The sequence below is a fragment of the Manis javanica genome, chromosome 3 (assembly GCF_040802235.1).
Source record: "Manis javanica isolate MJ-LG chromosome 3, MJ_LKY, whole genome shotgun sequence".
Lineage (NCBI taxonomy): Eukaryota > Metazoa > Chordata > Mammalia > Pholidota > Manidae > Manis > Manis javanica.
In genome coordinates, this window is record NC_133158.1 from 197,163,562 (window position 1) to 197,178,039 (window position 14,478).

Below are 14,478 nucleotides of genomic sequence, written 5' to 3' on the forward strand. Positions count from 1 at the left end.
CATCTTAATACTTGATTCTTGAAACACTCTCCCAATTTTTATTTATTTCACTGACATGAAAAATGTTTGTAAACCTACTACCAAAAAGCTAAGAATCTGACAAAAACATACGTTTGCTATATGATAAGCTCAGTTGTGTATTCATGCAAATTTCATGTTATATTAGCTTTCCCAGTGTTTGAGACACACTGCAGAAAGCACAATATGAATTGAAATAAGCTTAGTGGCATAAATGCTTTCACTTTAAAATATTCATATTGTCAATAAGTGTGTGGGGCCTACTGATCCCAGGGTGGGGGGGAAGGAAGGTGAGAACAGAGGAGGATAGTCGCTTCTATGGCCATTTTCACATTACCAACAAACTTTAGCTTTTTTCAATTACAGAATACTTTGCAAAATTAACTGAAAGTTAGGCCCCTTGAGGCGACATGCCTCCTCAATCACTTTATCCTGTAAGTGCACAGACAGGCACTTGGCAATCTTCTGACAATGATTCTCTCCTAAATTGGGAGGCTGAGACATCCTATGCACTGTGAAGCATTTCACACCACAGAGATGTACCCAGGTACAAGCCAGATACATTCATGGAAATGGAGCAGAAAGAAACAGAAATGTGGCAGAAGACAAAAACGAAACCCAGCAGAGCGACAAAGCCATAACCGTCATGGCTCACCTGGGGATTTGGCTGTAGAGTAGGCACTGGAGTAGTGGCCACCCCTCTTTACTGTACACATTCAGTAAATACACAGCAGGGGGAGACAGTAAGGAGAGTGGTTATTCAGCAGGTCTAAACGTCTACACAGAAAGAAGGGTACAACCCAACCTAAAGAAAGTGGGGTGGGTGCTCAAGGGGAAGCAGCAAAAAGTGGAATGCCCCCAGAAAGGTCAGTTGAGACAGTTTTTAATGACACTACTTCCACATGTTCTGGATTTCCCACATGTAAAATGTTTTTTCATGCTCTCCCTAATGGGAAATATCAGCAAAATTACTTATAATTACTATAAGCAAATCCTATGGAATCAATAGATCAAGTTCTAGATGTTTAAAATTTTTTAATGGCAAAATCAGTCAACATTACAACAAATCAACAAGCTTAAGATCTGAAAGAAACTTAATTACAGGTAAATCTGACTCTTAAATAAGTACTACTTTCCAACAACCAATGCTACTATTGAATTGCTTGGTGAAGGAAAGTTTGTGGAAATTTATCAAGTAAATACATTTCTGTGTTAGGTGTGTATATATATATGTGTGTTTTAAGCCAGTAAGAGATGAAAATATACACAATTATGTAGCACAAAATAAAAAATGTAGTATACTGTGGTCAAAATGCAAAACACTTCTATGTAGCTATCAGGAGAAGATTCTAGAGAATAAGATTGTTCATGAGAAAGTGTGTCAGAACAAAACAAGTCCCTTAGGAAACTTAAAATTTTTATTTAAAAAAACATGTCATCTGTCTGTTGTTCTGGAACCTGGCTGCATACAAGCATGGGAAAGACTACTAGTTCATAAAAATTAAAGAAATCTGAAAAAGGACAATCTGCTCCTTCTGTGACCATCCATGTTTTCTCTGGTAACTACCTGAAGCTGGTGATTTGCTGCGTCGAGAGGGCCCAGGGCTTTTGGATCCAGAATACTTCACAGCTGAGGAGCGAGAATAAGATGACTTCAAGACTCGGCACTCTAGAAAGGTGGGGAAGTACATTAAATAGATGTGGTTTTAATGCCAGCCAAAGGAGGACCACATATGAAAGCAGTTCACTGCCTACAACCATGACCTGATTGCTTTTCTTATTGCTAAACATCTTTAACATACAAAGCAAATGACCCAAAAGTACACCTGAGGTTATCTTAAGTTAGGCAAAACATTTGGTGACATCACCGCATTCCAGATGGAGTTATTAGTAGATACAAAACCCCCAATGTCCTAACTTGATCACACACACACACACAGCCTAATTTAAACATGTGCAACTTTTTTTTGTCAGCACTGATATCAAAAGGCTACAGTTTCACTATTCTCTCCAACTCCTTGATTATCTTATGTTTGGAAGGGTATGGGGCTCTAATTTATGAACTTACTTGTGATGTTTATTGTCTTACTTTCCATCTTCCCAAAGTATGGAACATCAAACATGAGGAAACTAGCTTAAAACAATAACTTTGGTCTTCCTGTAGATCACCAAATAAAATAGTGTTTAAAGTACCAGAACTAATTATTGCTAAAATCATCACTTCTAATTTGGATAATTAAGAATATGGGCTTGACAAAATTCAAAAATACATCAAAAAGATCATCCATCATGATCAAGTAGGATTTGCTCCAGGGATGCAAGGATGGTGCAACATTCGAAAATCCATCAACATCACCCATATCAACAAAAAGAAGGACAAAAACCACATGATCATCTCCATAGATGCTGAAAAAGCATTTGACAAAATTCAACATCCATTCATGATAAAAACTCTCAACAAAATGGGTATAGAGGGCAAGTAACTCAACAAAATAAAGGCCATATATGACAAACCCACAGCCAACATCATACTTAACAGCGAGAAGCTGAAAGCTTTTCCTTTCAGATCGGGAACAAGACAAGGATGCCCACTCTCTCCACTGTTATTCAACATAGTACTGGAGGTCCTAGCCACAGCAATCAGACAACACAAAGAAATAAAAGGCATCCAGACTGACAAGGAGGAAGTTAAACTGTCCCTGTTTGCAGATGAAATGATATTGTACATAAAAAAAACCCTTAAGAATCCACTCCCAAACTACTAGATCTAATATCTGAATTCAGCAAAGTTACAGGATACAGAATTAATACACAGAAATCTGTGGCATTCCTATACACTAACAATGAACTAGCAGAGAGAGAAATCAGGAAAACAATTCCATTCACAGTTGCATCAAAAAAGAATAAAATACCTGGGAATAAACCTAACCAAGGAACTGAAAGACCTATACTCTGAAAACTACAAGACACTCATGAGAGAAATTAAAGAAGATACCAATAAATGGAAACACATCCTGTGCTCATGAATAGGAAGAATTAATAGTTAAAATGGCCATCCTGCCTAAAGCAATCTACAGATTCAATGCAATTCCTGTCAAAATACCAACAGCATTCTTCAGCGAACTGAAGAAAATCATTCTAAAATTCATGTGGAACCACAAAAGACCTCGAATAGCCAAAGCAATCCTGAGAAGGAAGAATAAAGTGGGGAGGATTATGCTCGCCAACTTCAAGCTCTACTACAAAGCCACAGTAATCAAGACAATTTGGTACTAGCACAAGAACCCATTGACCAATGGAACACACTAGAGAGCCCAGATACAAACCCAACCATATATGTTCAATTAATATATGATAATGGAGCCATGGACATACAATGGGGAAATGACAGCCTCTTCAACAGCTGGTATTGGCAAAACTGGACAGCTACATGCAAGAGAATGAAACTGGATTATTGTTTAACTCTATACACAAAAGTAAACTCGAAATGGATCAAAGAATATGGGTTTGAATCCTGTAGATTTTAGATGAATCAAGGATTTAACTTTGCTAACAGGCAGACCTTGGTTAGGTTCTAAAAAGCCTCAGTTTTTTCCCCTATGAAGTTGGGATAAGAATAAATCTGCTTCATAGGGCTTGTTATAAGGATTAAATCAGATAACATATTGTCTGTAATTTACACTAAAATACTTCAATTTATGCAAGAAGATTAAAAGGTGGGCTGGTTTTAATCTATACATCAGAGGCAATAAATTAACATGTGAAGTATACTAATCAGGAAAATACACACCAGGGGAGGCTAGTTAGCATTTGAAAGACTCTAATCAAAACCTTACTCAGAAGGGGCTATAACAGCAGCAGCTTAGTTAATTAGCATTACAGATGTCAGAAAGTATTCCAATGTTGAAAAGGGTGGTGTGTGGATTAGGTAGAAACACCTTAAAGGCACTGCCACTCTTTTATGAACAGGATGTGTAAATCCAGAAAGCCAATAACTAGAACCGGAGAACTATACCCTCGGTTTAGGAATCTGAGCCAGTCCCGCATCCAGCACTTACAGGGGTGCTTCATTAATTGACTAAGACTAGGTTAGCATTTTAATGGATCTTCAATGAAAAATGTCAGAAACCCTAAAAGAGACAGAGTTGGTGTGGATAAAGTGAAGGTTCCTGTGGCCAGTATTCTCACCTGGCCCTCGTTGGCTAGCTAACTACACACGTGTGGGCAATCCATCATTACTGACTCTATATAAAGAGCTCTGCCCAGTGCTCTGGGTGATGCAGTGATAGGCTGCAGGACAGCAGAGTCAAGACTGGAGTGGTGGCAGTGCCAAGGAGAGAAACTAAGACAGATGTGTGGGCAGAGGGGCCCAGAGGCAGGGACCGGCTTGCTGCATGCTGACTTACTCTGAATGGACAGGAATCTAGTGGACAGGATGCCACCATGGGAATAAAGTTGGGCACAACCCTTTCACCCCAAGGACATTCCACTGTTATTTCTTTGGTCACACTTGATCCATGGTGAACTTGGATGGGGCTTAAACCTTCAGGCAAGATAGCCAGTTGCAGAAAATTAAGTGATTATTGACTGAGAGACAAGAAATCAATAGCTTTCACCCACCCCTCACTACTGGAATCCATCAACAGTCAACAAATTACAAATGACCCAACCAACTTAGGTAAATTTACAACATGCACATAAAGCAGTTAGTACTGCCTGGTACATAAGTGCTCAATGAATGTTTTTATTGTTGTTATTACCCAAATTAGCTTTATAACCTATAGCACACCTTTGAGTTTCAGCGTCTCAACTTTCAAAATAACTAATATTGATATCAGAGAAATATTATGAAATTAAATTAAAATAAAGATGTAAAATACAGATGATATGTAAATGCATGTTTCCAACCTTAATAATCCACGGGAATAGAGGAGAAAGTTAGTATAGATAATACAAAACAACATTATCTGCGATTCTTTTAGCATTTTCCAGGGGTATTACCAGTTTAAAGCAGCCCCGGTCCAATAAAATATAAGACAGTACAGAAACTCTCAAAGAACACTGGCATCAATAGATAAATGGGCTCCAAACAAAAAGTTTGTAATTGACATAGTGTAACAGGAAGTAATTACACAAGAAAGTTTGGTACCACAGAATGTATCATCTTGAATTTTAAAAAGGCTATGGATCACCTTATTTGGTAATATATGTCTCTAAATCTGGACTGTCAGAATCACTACAACTAGAGCAGGTCTACCATAAGTCTGTTTATGAAAAACCAACTTTCCTCATTCATGAAATTAAGAGACTGTATCTCAACATCCCTCTCCACTGAAATGTTATGTATTATTTTATCTCATTTAAAGATGAAGTTGACTTTACTACCAGTTAAAATAATCACTATTATTGTATTAGGTTTAAATTAATTCTAGACAACCAAATAAAGCAGACTCAATAACATTTAAATCATTGAGATCAATGCTAATAGTTGAAAATTCCATATATTGGCTAAAATTAAGAGAAAGGGATTTTCTCATCCCATCAATGAAAATTTTTTTTCTGCATAAATAAACAATGCATGTTTTAAGTTGCAAACAGAACATGAGGTAAAAAGTAACCTGAGATAGTGATTTAACAATTTACTTATTATCCTTTTTTTATGTATCTGTTTATGAACCTGAAAAATGTATAACTACCCATTTCAGGTTTGGTACTATACATATATTTAAGGTGGCAGAGCCAGTCACTATTCTGAAAAGAGGCAGAAAATCCACTTCAGAGGCAAAACAATGCAGTAAAAAGAGGCAGGACCAGTGCTAAAAACTGAAAACTGCTGGAATTCTTTTTTTTATTTGTGTTTTGCAACTAGGCAAATGCTTTCATTGTATTTTCTACTTTCATTAATTCAAAAAGAGTACTGCCAATTCAATCTTTCTTCAACATGCTACACCACTTAACATGCACCAAGTGCCTAAATCCCAACCCTTCATTTGAGGGTCACCAAGACAAAGAACTGCCTTACCACTGTGATCCAGGACAAAATCATCTTGAGCGTAACGGAATTTTTCAGGTCCACAAGCAATAAAAACATCATCATCGCCAAAAAAGTCTTGTAGACAAGTGACCTATTAAGAAAAAAACATGTCCAAGAAATAAATTAGAAGCATTAAAAGTGAAATAAGAATCTGCAAAATTAAATATATTTCCAAGCCTCACCTGTAATACTGAGTTGGAATGAAACGTTATCACACCACATTTCCAAGCACTTGACTCTTCATAAAACACTTACACTTACAACACAATGAGGGGTTCATAGCTGGCATCAATAATTTGTTTTACAGGGGAGTCAATGACATACACACGGGGTGAAATACTTTTCCAGGTTTCCTGAATTAACGGGTGGCACAACTGGAATTCATGGAGATCTCTGCTTTTAGTTTATAGTTTTCCTTTTCACCTATCTCCACTCTCTTAGCAAATTCACTTCCCAGCCAAACTGACCCTGGACATGACTTTGTGCCTCTGGTAGAGTGAACCTCAGTTTGTTCTGAGGATTCATGTATGAAAATTGGTTGGCATGGTGCTGGGCATCTAAGTGCCCAGTGTGTTAATGCTCCTCTCCGTCATCACCACTATCAGTACCACTAAGACCAGGGAGGACTGCCAAGAGGCTGATGAGGCTGAAGCTTCAGGGCCCTTTCAAGACCCTGTACCCTAAAAGCACCAACTTCATTTCATATGCTTTTTTCAAAAAGGACCTCCGAGGAGAAGCCAAGATGGCAATGTGAGAAAGGCAGTGGAAATCTCCTCCCAAAATCATATACATTTTTAAAAATACAACAAATACAACTATGCCTAACAAAGAGACCTGAAGATACAGTACCACAGCCAGGCTACATCTACATCTGCATGAACTCAGCATCTCACAAAAATAGGACGATACAAAGCTAGGACTCAGCGGGACCGAAGCACTCCCCGCACCCCAGCTCATGGGCGGGAGGGAAAGAGTCAGAGTGGGGAGGGAGCGGAAGCACAGGACTGCTAAATAACCAGCCTTAGTAATCTGCACCAGGAGCACAAGACACACATTGCATGATGTGCTGGATATTAGGGAAATGGAAAAGCAAAATCTGCAAGCAGGTCCCTACAACCAGCTTCCCTGGGACAGAAGAAAAGCGAGTGCTTTTTGAAAATCTTTAAGGGACAGGGGCTTAACAGCTGGACTGACTCATCCCAGCACACTCAGCCCAGCAGGCTGGGAATTCCAACCCCCTGAGTGGCAACAGATCTGAAGACCCTCACGGTGATAAGCACCCTGCCATTCGTTCCGCCGGCTGGCGCTGCCCCGACATACCAGCTAAGCAGCCAGAGAGCGGCCACATGCACAGCAACCACCCAGAGTCTCCTCCCAGCATGCAGCTGCCCGGGCCAGACCAAGAGGCTGCTGCCAGCGCATAGCTGTCCAACACAGACAGAGGAAGCCAGGGCAAGGTAAGGAAGGCAAGAAGGGACGCTGTTCTTGCAGGAGAACACACCCAGTGCACCTGCCACTATGCGAAGGGCTCTGAGCTAACCAGAGGGCTGCCCTTCCCATGGCAGCTCAGGAGATTAACCTGCAGGCTGCACCTGGTATGCGGGAAATTGACACAGGCAGCCGAGAAGGGCAAGGCGACCAGCAAGCAGGAAGGGATTTTGTTCTCCATGCTGACACACATGCCACATGCCCACAACTACCTCTAATGCCATGAAAAGGGAGAAGAATCTGGTTCAGTCAAGAATCACCCAGACAACCCCAGAGGGCCTGGGGAGATAGATATAACTACTCTTCCTGAAAAAGAATTCAAAATGAAGGTAATAACCATGCTGATCAACCTGTAGAGAAATATACAAGAGCTAAGGGATAAAGTCAGGAGGGAGATAATAGAAATGAAACAATCTCTGGAAGGACTTAAGACAGACTAGATGAAGTACAAGAGAATGATAATGGAACAGAAATAAGAGAACAGGAATGCAGGAGAAGCTAAGGCAGAGAGAAAAAAGGATCTCCAGGAATGAAAGAATATTAAGATAACTGTGTGACCAATATAAATGGAACAATATTCGCCTTATAGTGGTACCAGAAGAAGAAGAAGGAGAAAAATGGATACAAAGTGTATTTGAAGAAATAATTGCTGAAAAATTCCCCAAACTGGGGAAGGAAATATAGTCTCTCAGACCATGGAAGCCCACAGATCTCCTACCATAAGGGACCCAAGGAGGCCATCACCAAGAAATATGATTAAAATGACAAATATCAAAGACAAGGACAGAGTATTAAAAGCAGCCAGAGAGAGAAAAAAGATCACATACAAAGGAAAACCCATCAGGCTATCATCAGACTTCTCAACAGAAACCTTACAGGCCAGAAGAGAATGGCATGAGATATTTAATGCAATGAAACAGAAGGGCCTTGAACCAAGGATACTATATCCAGCATGATTATCATTTAAATATGAAGGAGGAATTAAACAATTACCAGACAAGCAAAGTTGAGGAAACTTGTCCCCCACAAACCACCTCTACAGGATATTTTAAAGGAAATGCTCTAGATGGAAGCATTCCTAATCCTAAATAGATGTCACCAGAGAAAATAAAATCACACCAAAAGAAAACAAACCAACCAAACATTAATTAAAGGAAAAAATAAAATAAACTATTCACAAAAGCAAAGGAAACACAAAAGAGTACAGAATAAAACACCTAACAGAAATGGAGAAACAATAAAAAGGGAGAGAAATAAAGATTCATCACACTGTTTTTATAAAGCTTAAAAAGTGAGTTAAGTTAGACAGTTAGATAGTAAAGAAGCTACCCTTGAACCTTTGGTAACCATGAATCCAAAGCCTATATTTGCAATAAGTACATATCTTTCGATTATCACCCAAAATGTAAATGGACTGAATGCATCAATCAAAAGAAAAAGTAATAGAATGGACAAAAAAGCAAGACCCATCTATATGCTGCTTACAAGAGACTCACCTCAAACCCAAAGACATACACAGACTAAAACTCAAGGGATGGAAAAAGATATTTCATGCAAACACTAGGGAGAAAAAAAGCAGGTGTTGCAGTGTTTGTATCAGACAAAATAGACTTCAAAACAAAGAAAGTAACAAGAGATAAAGAAGGACATTACATAATGATAAAAGGGGCAGTCCAACAAGAGGATATAACCATTATAAATATACATGCACCCAATACAGAAGCACCAACATATGTGAAACAAATACTAACAGAATTAAAGGAGGAAACAGAATGCAATGCATTCATTCTAGGAGACTTCAACACACCACTCACTCCAAAGGACAGATCGATGAGAGAGAAAATAAGTAAGGACAGAGAGGCACTGAAAAACACACTAGAACAGATGGACCTAATGGACATCTACAGAACTCTACACCCAAAAGCAGCAAGATTCACAATGTTCTCAAGTGAACAAGGAACATTTTCCAGAATAGACCACATACTAGGCCACAAAAAGAGCTTCTGTAAATTCAAAAAGACTGAAATTCTACCAAACAACTTCTCAGACCACAACGGTATAAAACTAGAAATAAATTGTACAAAGAAAACAAAAAGGCTCACAAACACATGGAGGCTTAAAAATATGCTTGTAAATAATCAATGGGTCAATGACCAAATTAAAACAGAGATCAAGCAATATATGAATACAAATGACAAAAACAACAGCACAAAGCCCCAACTTCTCTGTGACGCAGCAAAGGCAGTTCTAAGAGGAAAGTACATAGCAATCCAGGCCTATTTAAAGAAGGAAGAACAATCCCAAATGAATAGTCAAAAGATAGAATTATTGAAACTGGAAAAAGAAGAACAAATAAGGCCCAAAGTCAGCAGAAGGAGGGACATAATAAAGATCAGAGAAGAAGAAAATATATCAACATCATCCACCACATCAAAAAAAGGACAAAAACCACATGATCATCTCCGTAGATGCTGAAAAACCATTCGACGAATTGAACATCCGTTCATGATAAAAACTCTCAACGTAATGGGCATAAAGGGGAAGTACCTCAACATAATAAAGGCCATATATGATAAACCCACAGCGAACATCATACGGAACAGCAAGAGGCTGAAACTTTTTCCTCTGAGATCGGGAACAAGACAGAGATGCCCACTCTCCCCACTGTTATTCAACGTAGTAATGGAGGTCCTAGCCATGGTAATCAGACAAAACAAAGAAATACAAGGAATCCACATTGGTAAAGAAGAAGTCAAACTGTCACTATTTGCAGATGACATGATATTGTACATAAAAAACCCTAAAGACTCCACTGCAAAACTACTACAACTAATATTGGAATTCAGCAAAGATACAGGATACAAAATTAACACACAGAAATCTGTAGCTTTCCTATACACTAACAATGAACTAATAGAAAGAGAAATCAGAAAAAGAATTCCATTCGCAATAGCATCAAAAAGAATAAAATACCTAGGAATAAACCTAACCAAGGAAGTGAAAGACATATACCCTGAAAACTATAAGAGACTCTTAAGAGAAATTAAAGAGGTCACTAACAAATGGAAACTCATCCCATGCTTCTGGCTGGGAAGAATTAATATCATCAAAATGGCCATCCTGCCCAAAGCAATATATAGATTCGATGCAATCCCTATCAAATCACCAACAGTATTCTTTAATGAACTAGAACAAATACTTCAAAAATTCATATGGAACCGCCAAAGACCCTGAATAATGAAAGCAATCCTGAGGAGGAAGAATAAAGTAGGGGTGATATCACTCCCCAACTTCAAGCTCTACTACAAAGACACAGTAATCAAGACAATTTGGTATTGGAACAACAACAGAGCCACAGACCAGTGGAACACATTAGAGACTCCAACCATTAACCCAGACATATATGGTCAATAAATATTTGATAAAGGAGCCATGGACATACAATGGGGAAATGACAGTCTCTTCAACAGATGGTGCTGGCAAAACTGGACAGCTACATGTAAGAGAATGAAACTGGATGACTGTCTCACCCAATACACAAAAGTAAATTCGAAATGGATTAAAGACCTGAATGTAAGTCATGAAACCATAAAACTCTTAGAAAAAAACATAGGCAAAAATCTCATGGACATGAACATGAGTGACTTCTTCATGAACGTATTTCCCCAGGCAAGAGAAACAAAGGCAAAAATGAACAAGTGGGACTATATCAGGCTAAAAAGCTTCTGTACAGCAAAGGACACCACCAATAGAACAAAAAGGTATCCTACAGTATGGGAGAATATATTCATAAATAACAGATCCGATAAAGGATTGACATCCAAAATATATAAAGAGCTCACACACCTCAACAAACAAAAAGCAAATAATCCAATTAAAAAATGGGCAGAGGAGCTGAATAGACAGTTCTCTAAAGAAGAAATCCAGATGGCCAACAGACACATGAAAAGATGCTCCACATCACTAATCATCAGAGAAATGCAAATTAAAACCACAATGAGATATCACCTCACACCAGTAAGGACCGCCATCATTGAAAACACAGACGACAACAAATGTTGGCGAGGGTGTGGACAAAGGCAAACCCTCCTACACTGCTGGTGGGAATGTAAATTAGTTCAACCATTGTGGAAAGCAGTATGGAGGTTCCTCAGAATGCTCAAAATAGAAATACCATTTGACCCAGGAATTCCACTTCTAGGAATTTACCCTAAGAATGCAGCACTCCAGTTTGAAAAAGACATATGCACCCCTTTGTTTATCGCAGCACTATTTACAATAGCCAAGAAATGGAAGCAACCTAAGTTTCCATCAGTAGACGAATGGATAAAGAAGATGTGGCACATATACACAATAGAATATTACTCAGCCATAAGAAAAAAACAGATCCTACCATTCGCAACACAATGGATGCAGCTAGAGGGTATTATGCTCAGTGAAATAAGCCAGGTGGAGAAAGACAAGTACCAAATGATTTCACTCATATGTGGAGTATAAGAACAAAGGAAAACTGAATGAACAAACAGCAGCAGAATCACAGAACACAAAAATGCACTAATAGTTACCAAAGGGAAAGGGACTAGGGACAATGGGTGGGAAGGGAGGGATAAGGGCAGGGAAAAAGAAAGAGGGCATTACGATTAGCACGTATAGTGTGTGGGGGGCACGGGGAGGGCTGTGCAACACAGAGGAGACAAGTAGTGATTTTACAGCATCTTACTACGCTGATGGACAGTGACTGTGAAGGGGTATGTGGGGGGGACTTGGTGAAGGGGGAAACCTAGTAAACATAATGTTCTTTCTGTAATTGTAGATTAATGATACCAAAGTAATAAGTAAATAAATAAATGAATGAATAGATCAGAGAAGAAATAAATAAAATTGAGAAGAATAAAACAATAGAAAAAAAATCAATGAAACCAAGAGCTGGTTCTTTGAGAAAATAAACAAAATAGATAAATTCCTAGCCAGACTTAATAAGACAAAAAGAGAATCTACACACATCAACAGAATCAGAAATGGGAAAGGACAAATAGCAACGGACCCCACAGAAATACAAAGAATTATTAGAGAATACTATGAGAATCTATATGCTAATGAGCTGGAAAACCTAGAAGAAATGGACAACTTCCTAGAAAAATACAACCTACCAAGACTGACCAAGGAAGAAATACAAAATCTACACAAACCAATTACCAGCAACAAAACTGACTTGGTAATCAAAAAACTATCAAAGAACAAAACCCCTGGGCCAGAGACATTCACCACTGAATTTTATCAGACATATAGAGAAGACATTATACCCATTATCCTTGAAGTTTAACAAAAAATAGAAGAGGGAATACTTCCAATTCTATGAAGCCAGCATCACTCCAATACCAAAACCAGGCAAAGATCCCACCAAAAAAGAAAATTACAGACCAATATCCCTGATGAACGTGGATGCAAAAATACTCAAAAAAATATTAGAAAGGGTGAAACCAAGATGGAGGCATGAGTAGAGCAGCAGAAATCTCCTTCCAAAACCACATATATTTTTGAAAATATAACAAAGACAACTCTTCCTAGAAGAGAGACGAGAATACACAGGACAACATCCAAACCACATCCACACCTGCGAGAACCCAGCGCGTCGTGAAGGGGGTAAGAACAAGCCCCAGCCTGGCAGGACATGAGCTCCCGACACCCCAGGTCCGGGCAGGAGGAAAGGAGTTGGAGCGCGGAGGGAAGGGGAGCCCAGGACTGCTAAACACCCAACCCTAGCCATCCGGACCACGGCACAGACAGTGCATGTGTGGGGCCCTGGATACTAGGGAAACAGGACAGTAAGACCTGTGAGCGGGTCCCTGAGGCCAGCGCCATGGGGACAAAGAAAAGCGAGTGCTTTTTGGAAGTCCTAAAGGGACAGGGACCCCACTGCCGAACGGAAGCGTCCTGGGACACTTACTCCAGCAGAAGGGAATCTGGGAAACTCTGGGCACTCTAACCCCCTGGGCAGCAGGGAGCACGGAGGCCCATCACGGAGATAAATAGCCTCCCGGCCGCTCCCCCACCAACAAGGCTCCACCATATCGGAGCAGCAGCCCAAGCCAGGCCACGCCCACAGCAACAGTGGAGATAAACTCCATAGCACCTGGGCAGGAATCAGAAGCCCTGTCTGTGCGCAGCTGCCCAGTACAAGCAACTAGAGGTCGCTGTTATCCCAGAAGAGGAAGGCCACAAAACAACAAGAAGGAAAGTTCTTCCAGCTGTCACTCGTGCCAGCTCTGCAAACTATCTCTATCGCCATGAAAAGGCAAAATTTCAGGCAGACCAAGATAACAGAGTCAACACCAGAGAAGGAGACAGACCTAACCAGTCTTCCTGAAAAAGAATTCAAAATAAAAATCACAAACATGCTGACGGAGATGCAGAGAAATATACAAGAGCTAAGGGATGAAGTCCAGAGGGAGATTACAGACGCCCGGAGGGAGATTACAGACGTCCAGAAAGAGATTACAGAAGAGAAACAAACACTGGAAGGATTTATAAGCAGAATGGATAAGATGCAAGACACCATTGATGGAATAGAAACCAGAGAACAGGAACACATAGAAGCTGACATAGAGATATAAGGATCTCCAGGAATGAAACAATATTCAGAGAACTGTGTGACCAATCCAAAAGGAACAATATCCGCATTATAGGGATACCAGAAGAAGAAGAGAGAGAAAAAGGGAGAGAAAGAGTCTTTGAAGAAATAATTGCTGAAAACTTCCCCAAACTGGGGGAGGAAATAATTGAACAGACCACGGAAATACACAGAATTCCCATGGAGGACAACACCAAGACATGTAATAATTAAAATGGCAAAGATCAAGGACAAGGAAAGAGTTTTAAAGACACCTAGAGAGAAAAAGGTCACCTATAAAGGAAAACCCATCAGGCTATCATCAGAC

General features: G+C 39.6%; 1 protein-coding gene across 7 annotated transcripts in view; it reads right to left on the minus strand.

The window, feature by feature from the left end:
- DCLK2 (doublecortin like kinase 2) overlaps positions 1-14,478 on the minus strand; it is a 167,639-nt gene that overhangs the window by 51,688 nt on the left and 101,473 nt on the right. For 4 of the 7 annotated variants that reach the window (XR_005062999.2, XM_037024628.2, XM_037024627.2 and 1 more), the window contains exons 3-5: positions 6,041-6,143; positions 1,586-1,687; positions 674-724 (exon numbers count right to left, since the gene is read on the minus strand). Coding sequence is in view for 6 of the 7 variants with exons in the window: in XM_037024628.2 (XP_036880523.2) it covers positions 674-724; positions 1,586-1,687; positions 6,041-6,143 (256 nt within the window). In the remaining variant the exon portion in view is untranslated. The remainder of the gene's footprint in view (positions 1-673; positions 725-1,585; positions 1,688-6,040; positions 6,144-14,478) is intronic. The other 3 variants (XM_037024630.2, XM_037024629.2, XM_037024633.2) reach the window with 1 other exon arrangement.